Source organism: Rosa chinensis, chromosome 1 (assembly GCF_002994745.2).
Source record: "Rosa chinensis cultivar Old Blush chromosome 1, RchiOBHm-V2, whole genome shotgun sequence".
Classification (NCBI taxonomy): Eukaryota; Viridiplantae; Streptophyta; class Magnoliopsida; order Rosales; family Rosaceae; genus Rosa; species Rosa chinensis.
In genome coordinates this window covers 61,448,334-61,465,609 of record NC_037088.1, presented here as the reverse complement: position 1 = coordinate 61,465,609, position 17,276 = coordinate 61,448,334, and the positions used below count along the sequence as shown (strand labels likewise).

The window sequence follows — 17,276 nt, the reverse complement described above, 5'->3', positions numbered from 1 at the left end:
AGGGATTGCTGGGTTTCTGGAAATTGAGGTTTTTGAATTTGAAATCCGGAAAGCTAGGAATTCAAGTGGGTTCGAGCATATCGAAGAAAGGCGAAGGGATTGAGGGCTAGGGATTGCTGGGTTTCTGGAAATTGGGGTTTTCGAATTCGAAATCAGGAAAGCTAGGAATTCTAATGGGTTCGAGCAGATCAAAGAAGGGCAGAAGGGATTGAGGGCTAGGGATTGTTGGGTTTCTGGAAATTAGGGTTTTTGAATTCGAAATCAGGAAAGCTCCCAGGCTGGGTTCGAGGCTTTGAGCTGCTAAGGGAAACTGGATAAGTGAAGCAGTGAATGGTTCTTGTTGCGAAGGGAATCGAAGAAGTGAATAACTGATTCAACTGAAGAAGGCTGCAGATTCAATCTTTAGGAAAGGGTCGGGGTTGCATTTGGCGGTTTGGGAAAGGATCGGGGTCAATTTCTAGAAAAAGGCTGTGATTTTGAAGTCTCTTAGTCAAGGCAGTGTACCTACAGATGTAGGGTTATAATGTTATATGACTTCGGGCTTTCAGCCGTTTGAATAACAAGGCCCGGGAGTGGCCCGTTTAAATGCAAATGGTCCAGGCTTTTTTTGTTGTTGTTTTTTTTTTCCTCAAAGCCAGGCCCGGATCTATTCAGTCTAGGTTTTCAGGCTTTAGGGCTAAAATGCCCAGGCCTAGTTTTGGGAGTCCGTGTGAATATTTGTCATGGACCCCACTATCTATTAACATGCATAATTAAATTTATATCAATCCGTGTGAGTCCAAATGATTTCTTAAAATTATAATCAGTGTGAAATATCTTCTTAACTCACACAGATGTTAGTGTGGAATAGTGATGGTATTAAATATATATATATATATATATATATATATTTGCAAAATTTGCCCAGAAACTGAATCGCCACACTGGAAATCAGTTTTTTCATAAGCACAATCCCCACAATCATTGTTGCTCAAATCACCCTCACATTGGCCCAATATATAAACCGACTCATAGCTCCCAGTATAGAACAAAACACTACCATTCTTGATCCCACTCTCTAACTTGTCAAAAGCAAAGTCCATTTTCTCTTCAAACCCAGCAGACCCACTAGACCGTCCCGATCCGCAAATCCTGTACAACAGCTGTGTCCCTGAAACTTGCTTAACCTCCAAATTACCAGCCTTACACCTTCCAAAGAAAGCACATGCTATCAGTCAAGCACATATATATAGGATCACCGTTTCTGAAGCTTTAATTGCCATTGAAATATGCATATATGAAGAAAACGAAAAGTTATTAGATAGAAAACTCTACCTCTTTCTAAGCTGAAAGATTCAGAATTTCACCCTTTTTAAGAGACGAGATTAGTCCAGACGTGAAGAATAAAGCTCAAAGCTTTGGGTTCCTTAGTAGATTCAAATAAACATTCAGAAATCGAAACCGAGAGAAACTGTGGTCAATTGAGAAAACCCAGAAAAGAGGAAATACAAAGAATCATTAACATTTAACTATCGAGGAGAAATTGAAGGGAAAGAAGATAACTTTTCACATTTTACAGCAAACAAATAGTGAAAAACAAAAATGACTCAACTGTAAAAGATAGAGAGAAGAAGAACTGACCTTCTATACCATCCTACACTTATCTGGTTCATCACCAACCAAGCCTCATCAATATCACAGAGTTTACAATACCCATTAATCCATTTCGAGAGGAACTAGTTGGAAATTGAAAGATAAAGAACTAGAGAGAGTGACATAGGATAGATTTGGTCCATGGATCCTGAGCTCTGGTGGAGGCCGAGGACGGGTGAACTCTGCTATTGATGACCTCAACCGCTTCAAATTGCGTTTGTTGATCGATCTCTTGTTTTTCTAATTAAAGCTCAATTGCATTGGTTGAAAAAGGAGATATGGGGTTGAGGGAAGGCTAAAGTTGTCTGAGGGAGTAAGATGGTGATTAGAGGAAGGAGGTATGATGAGGCGGCAGAGTGAGGAGGAGGGGGGAGAGAGAGAGAGGCGATAATGATGATAGGTTAAATGGGTCAAATTGCTACTGAAATATGTGTGAAATGCATTCTTAATTCTTACATATATCCATGTGTAATTATCTCAGTAAATCTGTCGGTTCTTATTCGAAGATTCGTATGGGTGTTTTTTCTCACATGGATGTCCGTATCTACATTTCACACTGATATATGTGCAACGCTCATTTTATATAGATATCTGTGTCAAAAAGTTTCGGCCACGGAAAACCGTCCCTCTATAATTTATATAGCACAAAAACAAAAGATTTTTTAATAATTTAATATTTGATATACATAGAAGTCTATGTGAATTAGGGTTCACACGGACAACCGTGTGAGTAGATAAAGTATTTTAACTTTCACACGGACATCTGTATCTGATGTTGTTTCACACAGACTTTTGTGGTTATTGTTATTCCATAAACTCTTCTGTGCCCAATTATACTTATTTCACATGGTTTTCTGTATATCCAATTCACAGATATATCTGTGGCTTTATAAAATCTATGTGAGTTAAATTTATGTGAGATGCCTGTTTTGCTAGTAGTGATATCTAGAAAGCTCGCATTACATTTATGACAGCTGGACACCACTTCATGGGTCAATGCAGAGACTTCTCCATGCTAACATCGCGTTTGTTTATCGTAGGTTTAACGGATATTACAAGTAGCTGTGAGCCTGTGACACCAATTTCCTCATCTATGTATTAATATAAAAATTAGAAGACTATAAGTCTATATATACCTCCAACCGGCCAAGACAGGGTAATCTTATTAAATTGCAAGTCTCACTCGTCTGAAGTAAAACACAAGTCGAAGCAGCGGTCATGCATATACAAATATTAATTTCTAGAAAACACTGATAAAATATTGCTTATTTAGTCATAGTCATACATTGGCTACTTACTCCGGATTAGGCCTGTCATTGTTGTTAAATTATAGAAATTCATACAATCTGAACGCAAGTGTATGTAGTTCTCCAGAAGTTTCTCTTGCTTGAAGTTGAATAGTAGGTTCCTTAACCATGGTGATTTTCTTATTTCCAGCTATTATATACGTACGTACCTAACATGCAGACTAGCTGACTCTGCAAACTAAATAAATATTCCAAGTTGGTGACCTTTTCCTGCAAGTATCACCTATTCTCGATCTATAAAATGTGGGTTTGTGCCTACTGCTAATACCACAAAGTAAAGAGAGAAGGAAAACAAATTGTAAAGAAGCTAGAAAACCTGAGAAGTTAAAATGATGAGGCCAGGATTATTTGGTTTGATGGCATGCTTATTGTTCTTGGTGGGTGTTTGGGATGTGGTTCCGGTAGCAATGGGGGACACGACACCGAGCCAGTGTAAGGAGGAGAAAAAGCTTCTCGTTGATGCGTGCAAGGCAGTTGTTACAGGAAGTGATCCCTCTGCATACTGCTGCCAACGCCTTAGGGTCACTCATGTTGAGTGTGTATGCCCCTATGTTACTCCCAAGCTTGCCAATCTGCTCAACGTCCCACGTATCATTAAGCAAATTGAAGGTTGCGGAAGGACTGTTCCTCACAACTTCAAGTGTGGAAGTAAGTCTTTCTTCCTCAATCTCACTCACAACTTTAATTTGCATATAGCTTATCATAACCTTTATTTTTCTGCAGGTATCACCACTCCATGAGTTCGAAGGAATGCACTAAGATCCCAGAAGAATATATATATTTATATAAATTATGCTTGACAAATAAAATATGCATCTTAGCTTTCTGTATTAGTTATGCATTTATGCGGATGTATATTAGAGATTGAGAGGAGGAAATAAGGAAAATCCTGATGTATGAATTTCCATAAATAAGTAAAAAAGCGCATTTTTATTTTTATTTATACTATCAGATAGATCTTCCAACTAGGTACAAATATCAGTCAACTTTTGTTGTGGGATATGCATATTTGATTATTTTCACCTTCTGTACGTGAAAAGAGGAACTAATAAGTAATATATATGCAATCAGATAATCATTATGAGTTCCTGGAGTTGGCGACCTAGTCCGGATGCTTAAAATACAATTAATTATACTAAATGATAATGAATTCTTCTAATCTTGTCAACACTATAAGCTAGAATTAGACCTAATTAACTAATCAGGCATGCATTTCTTAATTAGTGGTGAAGGCAGGGCTTAACTTTATAGAATTACGTACAGTCCAAAACACACGGCAAAAAGGGTGCAAATTACTGGCACAATATTTTTTCAACTAGCTAGTTTGCTTATTCTAAGGTGAACGTACTCCCTTATTTGTGGTTTTCCAAAAAATTCCAAGCTTGAATAGTCCTTTTAAGTTGTGATATGGAGTCCCATTGACACGTTCCTGCACGACTTTAACAGTGATTGTCTACGTTCCTGCGCAACTGGAAATTATAGCTGAAATCATACTAGACCAAATCATATCGTATTCGACAAGGAGGGACTTGACCTAGATTACATCTCAAAACCCACGGCAGATTTAGATGAGTGGATTTTAATCAAACCTGAAAACTTCTTATATTATCTTGACCATTATGAATCTATGATAAATGTTCCTGTTGACTACAAAATTGGAAATATGGATATAGACGGGCACTCTGCACTGTCCAAATACATACCCTAATTAAAATCAAGTAGTAACAGAAATGAAAATAGTGATGGTGATCAGGGGCTTGATGACGATATGCTTAGTTTTTTGCTTGGCGAATGTTTAATTTGGATTTGGTTCCGAAGGTGCAGGCGGACACGACGCCGAGTCAGTGCAAGCAGGAGAACAAGCTTCTCGTGAACGAGTGCAAGGCACGAACTTATTCTTGGGGGCAATAACGTTTCTGCAAACTGCTGCAAATTGGTTAGGAAATTTTGAGTGTGAGTGCCCCATATTTACTCCCAAGCTCGCTAATTTGATCACTGTCCCTAGCCTCGTTAAGAAGATTGAAGCTTGTGGAAGGCGAGTCCATCACAACTTCAATTGTGGAAGTAAGTACTGCATGTATCCCTTCTAATTAATATATAGCTGATGCCTGATGAGTTAATTAGTTCATGTGTTTATAGGTGATGGATGATGACTTATTCCGATGTTCTGCAGGTATCACCACTCCACCATAAGATGGAAGATCTAGGTACAAGCTAGAGTGAACTTCATTTGTATGTAAATATGCTATTTAGTTTAGCTAGTGAGCTAAGTGAACTACTGACTTAATTGCAAGCAATATATATGTGCCCAATATATCTTTGGGATTGAGAGGAGGCAATTACAGAGATAAGAGAGATCGATATATGACTTCCCCTGAAAGAGTAAAGACAGGTAGGTCAAGTTTTGATATGAATCGTGTTTTATATTGAAACAATAAGCCTGAACTCGAGCTTGATCTTACATTCTCTCTTGTAGTATCATCCCTATCATGATTTGTGAGCCCCCGAAAATTTTGTTTAATTTTTAGAAGATAATTTTTCGCCAGGTGATTTAAGTGAAGAAATTGACCTTAGAGATTAATTCGGTGTAGAGACTTCGATTTGGGCCTTATAATTTAAGTTTGGGCCAGAGTCCTTCGTTTTGGGCCTAGAAGGTTACTAAAGTTCATTGAAGCAAAATATCGTCGAAGCAAATTTGAAAGGAAGGCGAATTGAGTTGTAGTGAAGATTTGAATTTTTAGTTTTAACGAAATTGAGTTTTGGGCCTAGGACGAAGTCAAGAATTAATTTAGGAAGTTTCCGACGAAAAACAAATTAAAGAAAAGTTACGAGCTCAAAACTGAAAGCATTTAGCTAGAGGAGTTTTGTAATTCGTCAGAAGGGCAAAATTGGTATTTCAGGGACACAAGTATAAATAGAAAGTATCCTAGGAGAAAACCCTAGAATACCATTCTCTTTCTCTCTCCTCTCTCGGCCGCATCGCTGTCTCTCCCCCGACCTCTCTCTTTCTCGTCCTCCCACTGTAGAGGTTGAAAACCCCATCTCCGGCCACCACCTAACAAAACCGCCACCTCCAATTGATCCGGCACGCAAATCCGACCCAAGCCCAAGCCTCACCATCGACATGCACCGCCTCCGACCTCCACCTGTGACTACCTAAGGCTGCGACACTGCTGCCTCTCAACCTCGATCCATTGATTTTCGGCTACCTTTTTAATACACCGCTGCCTCCAGTGAGCTCAGAGAGCGCCGACCATCAAGCCCCCAACATCCCATCACCAGAAGACATCGAATGCACATCACCGGAAATCGAGCTCTGCATGCCTTCGTTCTTCAATCTCCAGTCCGAAACGAGCCAAACCACCACCATACATGGAGTCAGCATCTCTCCCTTGACCAAAAACCCATAACCCGACCTCTAACTCTGACTAGAGCCTCCGCACGCGTCGTCGCCTGCACGTGAGCCACCACAGCACCACTGCTCATGGATGCCGGATTTCCACACTATTTCGAAGGTAATCATCGTACCCTCTTTTGGTTAAAACCCCAAATTTAGATGTGGATTGAGAAACCCTAATCTATTGCCGTTTGATTTGAGGTTTGAGGAGTTCTGCATTTGGAGGACTTTAGGTATGTGAAGTTACGGAATTTGAAGTTTTGGAAGAGAGGAGTTGCTGGGTTAGTTACGTTGATGTTAAGGAATGGTAAGAAAACTCGAGACTTTGTTTTGGATATGGATTGGTTGAGAATGGATTATTGATCCCATTTTTGCGTACTAGGGAATCTGAAGGATTAATGGTGGTAGAGTGCAGCTTCGACGATTCGACTTCTAATTTGGGAAAAAGAAGAATGGTAAGGGGACTGTGCATTTTGGAATCGATATGGTTGTGTGTTGTTTGTATTGATAAAAGTTATGGCATTACTGAGTAAACAAAATAAGATATGGTTATGCTGCTTGTGTATTAACAGTTATGTTGGAAACTTGGCATGAATAAGTATGAATTAGCTTATTGAATAGACGAGAATTGTCTTGAGAATTAAAAGGATGAATTTGTTTTCGAAGTTTAAATGTAAAATAAGAATGGAATCGGAGGTTTGGTCAAATGCATGAGAAAAGTGGTAAATAAGAATGGACCGGTTTTGATAAGTGAATTAATATGTGGAATGTTCAATTTAAGGCCCGTGAATAGAAATATTCCAAACCTATCATATCCCGGAATTACCGTAAAATGAAATTATTCGGGAATGGTAGTTGCTATTTATTTGCTTAAGGTTTAAAGACGAAGTAAAAATGTCAACTTGGTTGACCTGAATTACATTAAGGAAAGAAGTCCGATCACCATATCCTGAATGAGCTTATTATGTTTAGTGGAATGTTCGGGAATGGAAATTGTCATTTGTTTTCTTAAAGTAAAAAGGGTAAAGAAATAAAGGCCAAAGTGCTAAGCATGATCACCATATCCCAAATGGTTCAAATGCAATATCATTTGGATTATTTGGGAATGGATAATAGATTTTTATGTTAAAGGATAATCCGTTGGACTTTAAGGAAATTAAGTAAATGTTTTGGTTGCTCGGTTAGTTGAGTTATAGTGACGTTAAGTTACTCATTAATTTTATTTTTATTATAAAGAACTTGAGCATGTGCACTTGGATTCGGGCAAATGATCAAAAGTCGGGATCGAACCCGAATGTGGACGAGCACTCCATATCCAGGTAGGGTGAGCTGTCCCTTCCTTGTTAGAGGTTTTTCGATATATGTGGAATGCTATACTAAGATACTATGTTGTCTGCAAGTGCGTTTTTGGTTGTTCATTAGTTAATGCCTCATGATACCTGTGTTTTCATAACTGATAATTGCTGATTGCAAAAACCGAGGCTAGACTTGCATGTTGAGATATTGTACCCATTGTATGTTTGTACTTGTGACCTGAAAGTGAATGGGACCTTGACGCATTGATTCCTAGAGATCATACAGTGTCGATAACCGTGAACCTTCGGAGGGGGCTGTGCTCCTGTGTTTGTCGAGGAAGGGTGAGTACCAACAATGAACCAGTCATAGGAGACTCAGGGCCAGGAAATAGACACTTTCGCTACTTGTAGTCACATGGACTACAGAGTAGTTGGCCGGTTCTCTAATGATGACGAACCGGATCGGTCACCGATTTGTTTTAGTTTAGCATCAGGTACGTATATCGGAGCTCCAAGTTGTGTGAAGCATGCTGCATATGTTTTATAAAAGAGAACAAATGTTTGTGGTTGCCTCTTTTTAAAGTATTTTCGATAAACATGCACAATATTATGTAGTAAATATCTTCAAGTATATTATTTTTTAAACCTAGCATGGTTGGGTCGGCCCTTACTGGACATGCGAGAACGAAAGCTCACCCTTATTGTTTGGTTCCAGTTTTTCTTGAGCTGGGCTCGGTTTCTCCTAGCCGAAGTGGGAAAATGTGTTAAAGTTGACTTTTCTTACAGCTCGCATAATCTTCCATAATTCTGCAGGTAGGCTTTATTTAGCCTATAAATAATATATTTCGAACTTGTCGACAATATATAGCTTGAGCCACTGGCATTGGCTCAATTTCTCCAAGACACGCCTTGTCAGGCCAAAATGCTTAGTTTGGGTTCAAACACCTACAACCGTGTGCAGGTTTCGAGTATGTGGTCGGGGAGCGCACAGAGGAGGCACATGGCCCGGTTTGGCGCATTTCTCTTTGACTTTATTAAAAGAAGGTTTTGGTCTCTTATCGGATTTTGAAGTAACTTATTTATTTACTTTTTACTTATTTATTTGTTTCCTACTCGCTTATTTACAAAACTTCGAGAGGCCCGTAACCCTGAGGCGCGTCTCTCATCCTGGTTGTTACTTAGTGATTTGTTTTCCAAATTTGGCTCTGATTGTAAGCCCAAATCTTTTAGCCCACTTTAAATTCCGCTTTTGAAAATAGGTTGCTAGAATGATTTGTCCAAGAAAATGTTTTGTAAACCAACAATCTAAACCCAAAAAGCCTTGCGATTTCGGATTGATGAGTTATCGGGATGTCATTTGTGACATGTCGGTTTCTCATTGGCTCGGGGTCGTGGTGCTGTGGGACCCATCTCTCGGGTCACCACATGATTGAATAATTTGAATTTCTTATTAAGTTTTTGCCATAAATTGATTAAATTCACTCTTATTTTTATGTTTCTAAATCATAAGTTTTGACTTCCATGTCTATTTTCAGTCTAATTTGAAATACCCACCGACTTTTAACTAATTTGTTATTCAATTTCTTGAATAACAAAAATTCAATTATTTGCACTAAAAGTTGTTGAAATGATGAGCCAAGTAATAAGAGAAGAATAATAAGGATCAAATACTGTTCTGAAATATGCATTTTTAAGATTGAAATCTCGATTTCACCACTGGTCACGACACTATTATAATTTATAAGTGAAGTAATCGAATTTAAAATATAATTTTTGGATAAAAATAATTAACCACGAACCTATAACGAATTTTTGAGTAAAATCGATAGTCTAGTAAAGTGAAATTTCTAGATAAAATTTGATAAATGCATCAAAATTATAGTTAATGACGTGGTTTTCTGAGTACCTCGGGCACCAATAGCCGGCCTTTTTCCGGAAACCAAACAAAAGCCAATCATCATCATCATCCAGATAACACCAACAAAATCCGAACTTCCATGGCCACCACCAACCTCTCATTCCCTCACTTCTCTCTTCCATGTCACCACCACCACCACCACCACCACCCCAACTTCTTCACTCTTCCGACTCGGGCCCGACCCGGCCCGAGAACCCAGGCTCTGGAACATGACATGTTTGGAGACTTTGGGGCCAGAGACCCGTTCCCGGCAGAGATAGCCAGTGAGTTTGGAGACAAAGTACTGGGCTTCCAGAACACAGAGCACAAGATCCTCATCCCAACTGTGTCTGCTTCCTCTCTAGCCCAGCAAGAGTGCACCCCTGTCTCTCCTCTCCAGGCTCCTATGCTTGAAGAGGACGCGCAAGAGCTCCTCAGGAAGGTCAGTTTCTTCGTTCACCAACACTTGCAAAATGCCCATAACGTGTTCGATGAAATGCGTGACTCGAGTTTCGTTCTTTTACTCTTTATAATGCGCAGTTTTGAGGACCCTTTTTGTTTTTGCTTCAAGAATATTGTGCTTCTTTTTTGTGTGTAGGTTCTTGGGTGGAGATTGATAGTTGGAGAAGATGGGCTCAAACTACAGTGCTTGTGGAAATTGAGAGATTACCAATGTGGGGTTGAACTCATCAATAGGGTTTATAAGGTTGTGGAAGCTGCAGGGCATTTCCCAAATCTTCACTTGGAGCAACCCAATCAAGTTAGAGCAGAGCTATGGACATCTTCCGTTGGTAAACTTCTTGCAAACTTTTAGGACTTTTTCTTGAGGCTGTTGCAAAACCATTTGTCAATGACAATACCAACTTCCATTGTTGCAGGAGGATTGACCATGAATGATTTCATTGTAGCTGCTAAGATAGATGAGATCAAAACATCAGATCTCGTGCCCGTGAGAAGAGCTTGGGCTTAGTCGAAGTCTTGAAGAATTGCGTGATTGTGTAATAATGATATCACAGAGGTCACAAAGACTAAAAGCTTTTGTAGAAGTGTTAAAAGAAGATTGCTTATTTTTCCTTTTGTGCTAATGGATGGTTTCTTTGTTGATCATATAACTCCCTTCATCTTTGCAGTTCAACAAATGGTTACTTACACAGCAACTAAAAAGCTACTAAGCCAATGGTGCTTAACCTGAAACCTCTTGTTCCAATATATTTAGAAGATTTTGCTAGGTCCTTGAAGGAATGAGAACATTGAGAAGCCTTGTTAGAAGCTGCACTATACTAATTCCCTTTCTAATGCTGTCAGCCTCAAGTCCATCTTATCTAATACTCTAATAGTACAAATGCCTATAGCTTTATGATGATGCACCTAATATCAATCAAACAAGGGTGAAGGTAACTTTATGCAACCTCACATTTCACTCTCGGCAAGTGATGATCCTTTTATGTATTGGAAAATCAACTCTTGAACAGGGGTGAAGGGACTTGTCTATATGAATAAGATGAAATTTTGGCCTCAATCAAGAGTGAGATATTATAACCTTCGTGAATGAACCCTAGTTTTCAACAATGATATTTTAACTTGAACTTCAAAATAGCCTATCAAATCTAGTTCTAAACTAATTCCCGACATTCCCTAGTTCTAAACTAAGTACATATTCTAACCACGCTCTATTATATCGAATGACATTATTCTTCATTTCGGTTCCACCCTCCGTCGTTGGCGCCTCTATTTTAAATTTCCTAATATTCTTTTGTGAGAGGATGAATAGGCAATTTGATAAAAGATTAAGGACATCAACCTAAAGTGGAAAACTATAAAAGCACCGCCTTCTTCCGCCTCCTCCCACCAAAAATAACGAACTCTCTGACCACCGCCAAGCCCAAACAGCAACAACCAGTAATGGAGAAGCTGAAGTCTTTAGTTCCCGAGACCCTAAAGCAAATGATCGCAGAGAGCACTACTGACGATCTGCCCAGCTCGTGTTCTTCTCTCCTCGACTTCCTTCTCCATTTCGAGCCGTTCCAGCGAGTAGGTCATGCATTTTCTCATTTTATTTCTCGAAACTTCCGAGGGGTAACCGAAATGAATCTGTTGTGAATTCCCAGATGGTTAATGACCTGACGGACCCGGAAGTTGCGCTGTGCGGGAAGAATAAAGAGGGTGCTTTGGAGAGTAAGCAAAAGGGGAATAGGTGCTTCTTGAGTGGTGATTATGCTAATGCTTTGAATTTCTATACCCAGGTAGATTTTCTAGTTGTTTTTTAATTAGAGTGATTTAGTTACTTCAATTTGTGCAATTATTGATTATATTTTAGGCATTGCGAGTTGCTCCAATGGATGCATATGAACAAGACCGAAAGTTGGTTGCTACCTTGTATGTGAACCGGGCTTCTGTATTGCATGTGAGTACCGTGTACTGAAAACGTGATAAAGATGGCTTCTTTTTTGATAGTTTTGGTTGGTTGTTAGTGATATATGTGTGGTGTGTTTTGCTTAGAAAATGGGGCTTGTGGGGGAGTGTGTAAGAGACTGCAACCGGGCGCTTCGGATTTCTTCAAACTATGCCAAGGTGAGATGCTCTTGATGTGGAAAGTTTTTTTTGTGTTTGTAATGGAGTTGATGACTTTGTGAATATAGAACAAGAGAGACAAAGAGGGTTGCACTAGCTTTCTCCTGTTTTACTTTTTTTCGTTTTTGCTGTAGGCATGGTTTAGAAGAGGCAAGGCAAATGCATCTATGGGAAAATATGAGGATGCAATACGGGACTTGGATGTAGCAAAGACTGCGGAGTCATCAGTTGGTGGGAAGAAACAGATAGAAAGTGAGATGAAGATAGTTTTGGACCAACAGTATAAAGCCGCAAGTCCATCGACACGACATAATCAGAATAACTCAAATATGTTGGGTAAGATTACAAGTTAGAAACTACTGGTAGTTATCGATTATGTACTATACTGGGCTCTTTGGACTTTGTGATTGAAAAGCTCTGCTCACTGTTGATTAATAATCCTCTTTAATTCTTGCGATAATGATACACTCTGGACCCCTATGTTTTTAAACTGTGATGAAAACTAAAGATGAATAAAACAAGTTGGAAACATACAGAAGCTCCATCTTGGCGCAAAACAGCATGAAATAGTACTCTCACTTATAATATGCTTTTGGTTTTATCGAACTTGAGTTTTCTTGTATTATATTCAATTAAGCTTCTGGGTTTTCATGCTTGCCTTGGGATAGTAGCGATGGCAGATGTCTCATTTTGAGTACACTTTTGTTACTGAGCCTTTAAGTGCAATCTTCTTTAGCAATGCGAAGACATCCTGGAGTTTGTAGCTTGTTTTGCTGGTTAAATCTCCTAATTGTCTTTTCTTTCTTAATATCAGGGAACTGAAATACTAAGAACCTAATTAAATTACATTGTCATCCATCAGATGAACCACACCAAATGAAATTACAATGTGTCACCACACCCGAGAAAGGAAAGGGTTTGGCTTCCACGGTGGACATTCCTCAAGCATCCTTGGTACATACCGAAGACCCTTTTGCAACGGTATGAATAAAGAGCTCTTATTGCCACTGCAAATACCTGCATTTCTGCTGCTGATGAGGAATCTAAAATATATCGGCCCTTGGCTTTGCAGATAATATTAAAGCATTGCCGGGAAACACATTGCCACTATTGCTTGAATGAACTACCAGCGGATAAAGTCCCATGTACATCATGTTCAATACCATGGTATTGCTCCCAGAAATGCTGTATAGAGGCAGGAGGAGAAATGTGCTGCGATTACCCAAACAATCAAAGCATTCATAAGTATCTACCAGACAACCTTCAGAAGTACATCGTGGAGGCCACTTTAATTGCTGATTCTGAAAGAGATGATCAGATTTCTGAACATAAGCATGAATGTAAAGGTGTACCCTGGCCAGCAGTATTGCCTTCTGAGATAGTTTTGGCTGGTCGAGTACTAGTCAACTCTATAATCAAAAGAGGAGGTTCCACAGATAGTATTAATCTCGGAGAAATTTCGGTACATATCCTGTTATTCCTGTCTAGGTTTTCTACTTTACGAATTAAGTTACTTGTGTCAATTTCACGAATACATTTTGATTTGTAACTGACTAACTTCTATATTTTCTTCTAGGATCTTTCTCATCATTATTCAAAAATGCCTCCAGAATCGAAATTGGAATTACATATATTCTCTGCTGTATTATCATGCTGTCTGCAACATTGTAATGGCTTTGAAATACCAATAAACGGGATCTCCATTTCACAGGTTGTCTCTCTCTCTCTCTCTCTCTCTCTCTCTATATATATATATATATATATATATATTATTTGTATATATCATGTCAGAGATTAAGTTGTAATGGAGGCTGTTTTCTGATAGCTGTGTATGCTGCGGCAGTCTATATCTACATTTTTTTTTAATATCATGCTTGATTGCCATCTGTTTTCTGATGTTCCAATTCTCTTGCTGTTGCAGATTGTTATACTTATATCCCAAATTAGGGTGAACTCTATGACAGTTGTTCGTATGAAATTCATTGACCAGCATGAACTAGTAGATCAGTTTGGAAATCTGTCATCTTGGGAAGGAGGTCCAACCAGTAATGTGGAACAGGTTTGCATTTATGGTATGCTTTTATATTTTCCTTTTTTTTCCCTCCTTTCCTGTCCTCCTTACACCGTCTTTACAATAATACTGTTGATCTTTGTCATGTGCGACACTCAAAAATTTAATGCAAAGATGCTTGTAATTGATGTACTTACATATGTGTGCCTTCTGAATCATGCTGCATCATCATCTTTTTATAGGTCAGAGTAGGTCAAGCTATCTATGCATCAGGAAGCTTGTTCAACCATTCTTGTCGACCTAACATCCATGCTTATTTCCTTTCACGCACTCTTCATATACGAACTACAGAATATGTCTCAGCAGGGTGTCCCCTTGAGTTGTCCTATGGTCCACAGGTACACGCACTTACTCTTAATCTCGTTCAGTTCTGGTAATATGGAATAACATTGTGATGTTCTCCCTGTAACTGCTTGATCAAGCAGCTGTAGTATACAGAATTAAGTACCCGTTTTGTTCGCCAAAACCTTTTCTGCCATGATTTGAAACGCCAATTTGATGAAAGGTTGCCATTTCTAGGTGAAAACTAAGTTTTAGTTCTACAGGTTGGGCAGTGGGATTGTAAGGACAGGATTAAGTTTCTGGAAGATGAGTACTCATTTCGATGTCAGTGCACCGGTTGTTCAAAAATGAACTTTTCAGACTTAGTGCTAAATGCGTTTCACTGTGTGAAGCTGAACTGTTCTGGCATAGTCTTGGAGAGTTCTGTTATTAACTGTGAAAAAGAGAAACTTAAGCACTTACCGAACATCATCAACACTGACAGCATCGTCTCTCTTCTTCAGGTACTCTGTATTTTCTGTAATGTACATTAATATTAGCATTAAACTGGATTATTGACATTGGAGTCACATCCTGAATTTTTACTTGAGAAACTTTTCGGCCCTACTACATGCGGAAAATGGTAGTCAATTGTGTATCTTCACTTTTGACTACCTTGGTTATTTATAAGACTTTTGCCAACTCCTTTTGGATTCTTTTTATGTTATCCTCACCGACTATTTTGATGTTTGTTCAGGCTGAAGAGCTCAATATTGATGACATCAATAAAGCTGCAAATGATATGCAAATCAATAGCTTTTACCAGTTAAATCCTGGCTACTGTCTAAAATGTGGTTCTTATCGTGATCTAGAATCTTCCTCTGTAGCTGCAAATAACTGTATCAGAAGGTATAACACTATCTAAGAGGTGGTCCATGGCTTTGAAATTAAGTCACGTATCTATTATCATCACTCTGCATACTAGAGTCTTGACTGTTCATTTCTTGACAGATTACAGAATTCAATAGACTCAAAAAATGTCTCTAGTACCACGCTTTTGGGTGCTTTAAGTTCTCTTGGTGTGCTGAGATCAACTTTGCATGCATATAATAGAAGAATTGCAGAGGTGAGTTTCAAGCACACTTTACTTTCATATGATATAAATTTCTCCTTGTTCAAGTTATTATGATCAATATTATTACATTTTTGTGTTTGAGCACTTGGCCATTTTTTTTTGTAACATTTGAATCTGCAATGATCCTCATAAGTTTGGCTCATATGACTGGATCAGTTTATGCTTAACTTGAATGATTCATATTTGCAGGCAGAAGATAATCTTGCACAAGCATTTTGTTTGGTCGGAGAGTTGCAACCTGCAATGGAGCACTGTAAAGCATCAATTGAGGTAAAACTCTTGTTGTACGCAAGTCACATCACCTAGCTTAGTTGCATTAGTTCATGTTTCACCTAGCTTTGTTGCATTAGTTCATGTTTCTTAGATCAGATCTTTGTGAGGATGAATTCATATATAAGATACATCATGGTTATTGACCGCAGTTTAAGCATGACCAGAAAGTCGAGATTCAAAATCCCCGAGCAATATTTTTCCCAGATATTTCTTATGTGGGGATGAGCATGATACAAATGCAATGACATATCAAGTGATTCAAGTCATATGAAATCTTTTGATTTTACTAGCTCATAGTCCCCACTTCTGTCATAGTTTCAAGTCATGAAGAAGAATGATCTTGTTTTGTCTTTTCCTTCAAAATATCCTCGATAGATTTTTCTAGTACATACTTCCAAATTTTATTTTCATGATTCTATTGTGGGCAATTGGCAGATCCTGGAAAAGCTCTATAACCTTAATCACATTGTTATTGGATATGAACTTGTGAAGCTCTCATCTATCCAGTTATCATTGCGTGACAGTGGTGCCGTGGACAGCATAGATCGACTCTATCAAATATTTTCATGTTATTATGGATCACATACAGACGTCATTTTCCCAGATCTTCAATTCCTCAGAAAAGAGGGGAAGACCTATTTTGCCAAGTATCAACTCACATGATTTCAGTCAGCATATTCTCTCCTGTTCTGATCTTTTCTTCTTCTTCATAGACAGTGATTGTAATCCTTTGCTAACTTTGTTCAATGGTTTGCAACCTAAATACTGTTGCGAGTAATACATGTATGGTGGGTGATAAAATTTCAGGATGCACAACTTTCTTAGGCCACAGTGTTGAATTCCAAAGGATAGCCCCACTGTCTGTCAAAGCAGTGAGTTGACACATTCCTCGGGGCAAAGCCGACATTCTGGAGCATTTTACAATCCTTAGTCTGTAGAGCGACTTTGAGTTTTGCAACCACTCTGGAAATAGCTTGAGACTATCACAACCCAGATATCTAGGTCTTGCAAAGTGTGTGCACTGTTCAAGCCAATGGGGCAAAGCCTTCAGACCTGGGTTCTAAGCGACGTTGTGCAAAAAAAATTATCAGATTTTTTATTTTATGATTTCCACGATTTTCTGAAAATTTGGGTCAAGATATTTGAGTCCTGTTACTTGTATGATTTGCTCAAAAATCATTATTCACCAATAAGATGATTTTGGTGAGAAAATAATGTGCGATTTTGAACAAATAACCGTGCTATAATCCATAGTTTCAGGTGGAAATCATGGTCTCGGACAACAATTTTTTTTTTTGGGAGAAATTTCGTGGGCTAGTTACCACAAGGTTGGAAAAAATACGATATCTTTTGGTGTTTAACCTCACTTTCATGGGCGCTGTTATCCTCATTTGCATAAGCGTCATCATAGACACCGTTAGCTTACTTGCCATGCCC

General features: G+C 38.7%; 3 protein-coding genes and 1 long non-coding RNA gene across 5 annotated transcripts; 3 read left to right on the top strand and 1 right to left on the bottom strand.

The window, feature by feature from the left end:
- Positions 1-959: 959 nt before the first annotated feature.
- Positions 960-1,950, bottom strand: LOC121051726. The gene is made up of 3 exons (XR_005806637.1): positions 1,621-1,950; positions 1,315-1,405; positions 960-1,188 (listed from the first exon to the last, which is right to left on the bottom strand). It is a non-coding gene; the product is annotated as an uncharacterized LOC121051726 (long non-coding RNA).
- A 1,237-nt stretch (positions 1,951-3,187) lies between these two features.
- Positions 3,188-3,878, top strand: LOC112182160. The gene is made up of 2 exons (XM_024320609.2): positions 3,188-3,587; positions 3,663-3,878. Exons 1-2 carry the CDS (start codon positions 3,269-3,271, stop codon positions 3,677-3,679), a joined length of 336 nt encoding a protein of 111 aa, XP_024176377.1. The 5' UTR covers positions 3,188-3,268; the 3' UTR covers positions 3,680-3,878.
- Positions 3,879-9,535: 5,657 nt separating this feature from the next.
- On the top strand, positions 9,536-10,640 carry LOC112176708 (probable pterin-4-alpha-carbinolamine dehydratase, chloroplastic). Its single transcript, XM_024314768.2, has 3 exons — positions 9,536-9,970; positions 10,127-10,319; positions 10,407-10,640. Exons 1-3 carry the CDS (start codon positions 9,629-9,631, stop codon positions 10,496-10,498), a joined length of 627 nt encoding a protein of 208 aa, XP_024170536.1. The 5' UTR covers positions 9,536-9,628; the 3' UTR covers positions 10,499-10,640.
- A 627-nt stretch (positions 10,641-11,267) lies between these two features.
- LOC112197457 (SET and MYND domain-containing protein 4) lies at positions 11,268-17,046 on the top strand. Of its 2 annotated transcripts, XM_024338178.2 has the most exons (15): positions 11,268-11,559; positions 11,637-11,771; positions 11,846-11,932; positions 12,028-12,099; positions 12,234-12,435; positions 12,962-13,080; positions 13,172-13,561; positions 13,676-13,810; positions 14,021-14,158; positions 14,353-14,508; positions 14,716-14,955; positions 15,189-15,340; positions 15,443-15,557; positions 15,756-15,836; positions 16,275-17,046. In XM_024338178.2, exons 1-15 carry the CDS (start codon positions 11,431-11,433, stop codon positions 16,500-16,502), a joined length of 2,379 nt encoding a protein of 792 aa, XP_024193946.1. In that variant the 5' UTR covers positions 11,268-11,430; the 3' UTR covers positions 16,503-17,046. The 2 variants fall into 2 exon arrangements, with proteins under 2 accessions (XP_024193946.1, XP_040367297.1); XM_040511363.1 differs by lacking the exon at positions 11,268-11,559 and having other exon boundaries at positions 11,637-11,736.
- Positions 17,047-17,276: the final 230 nt, after the last annotated feature.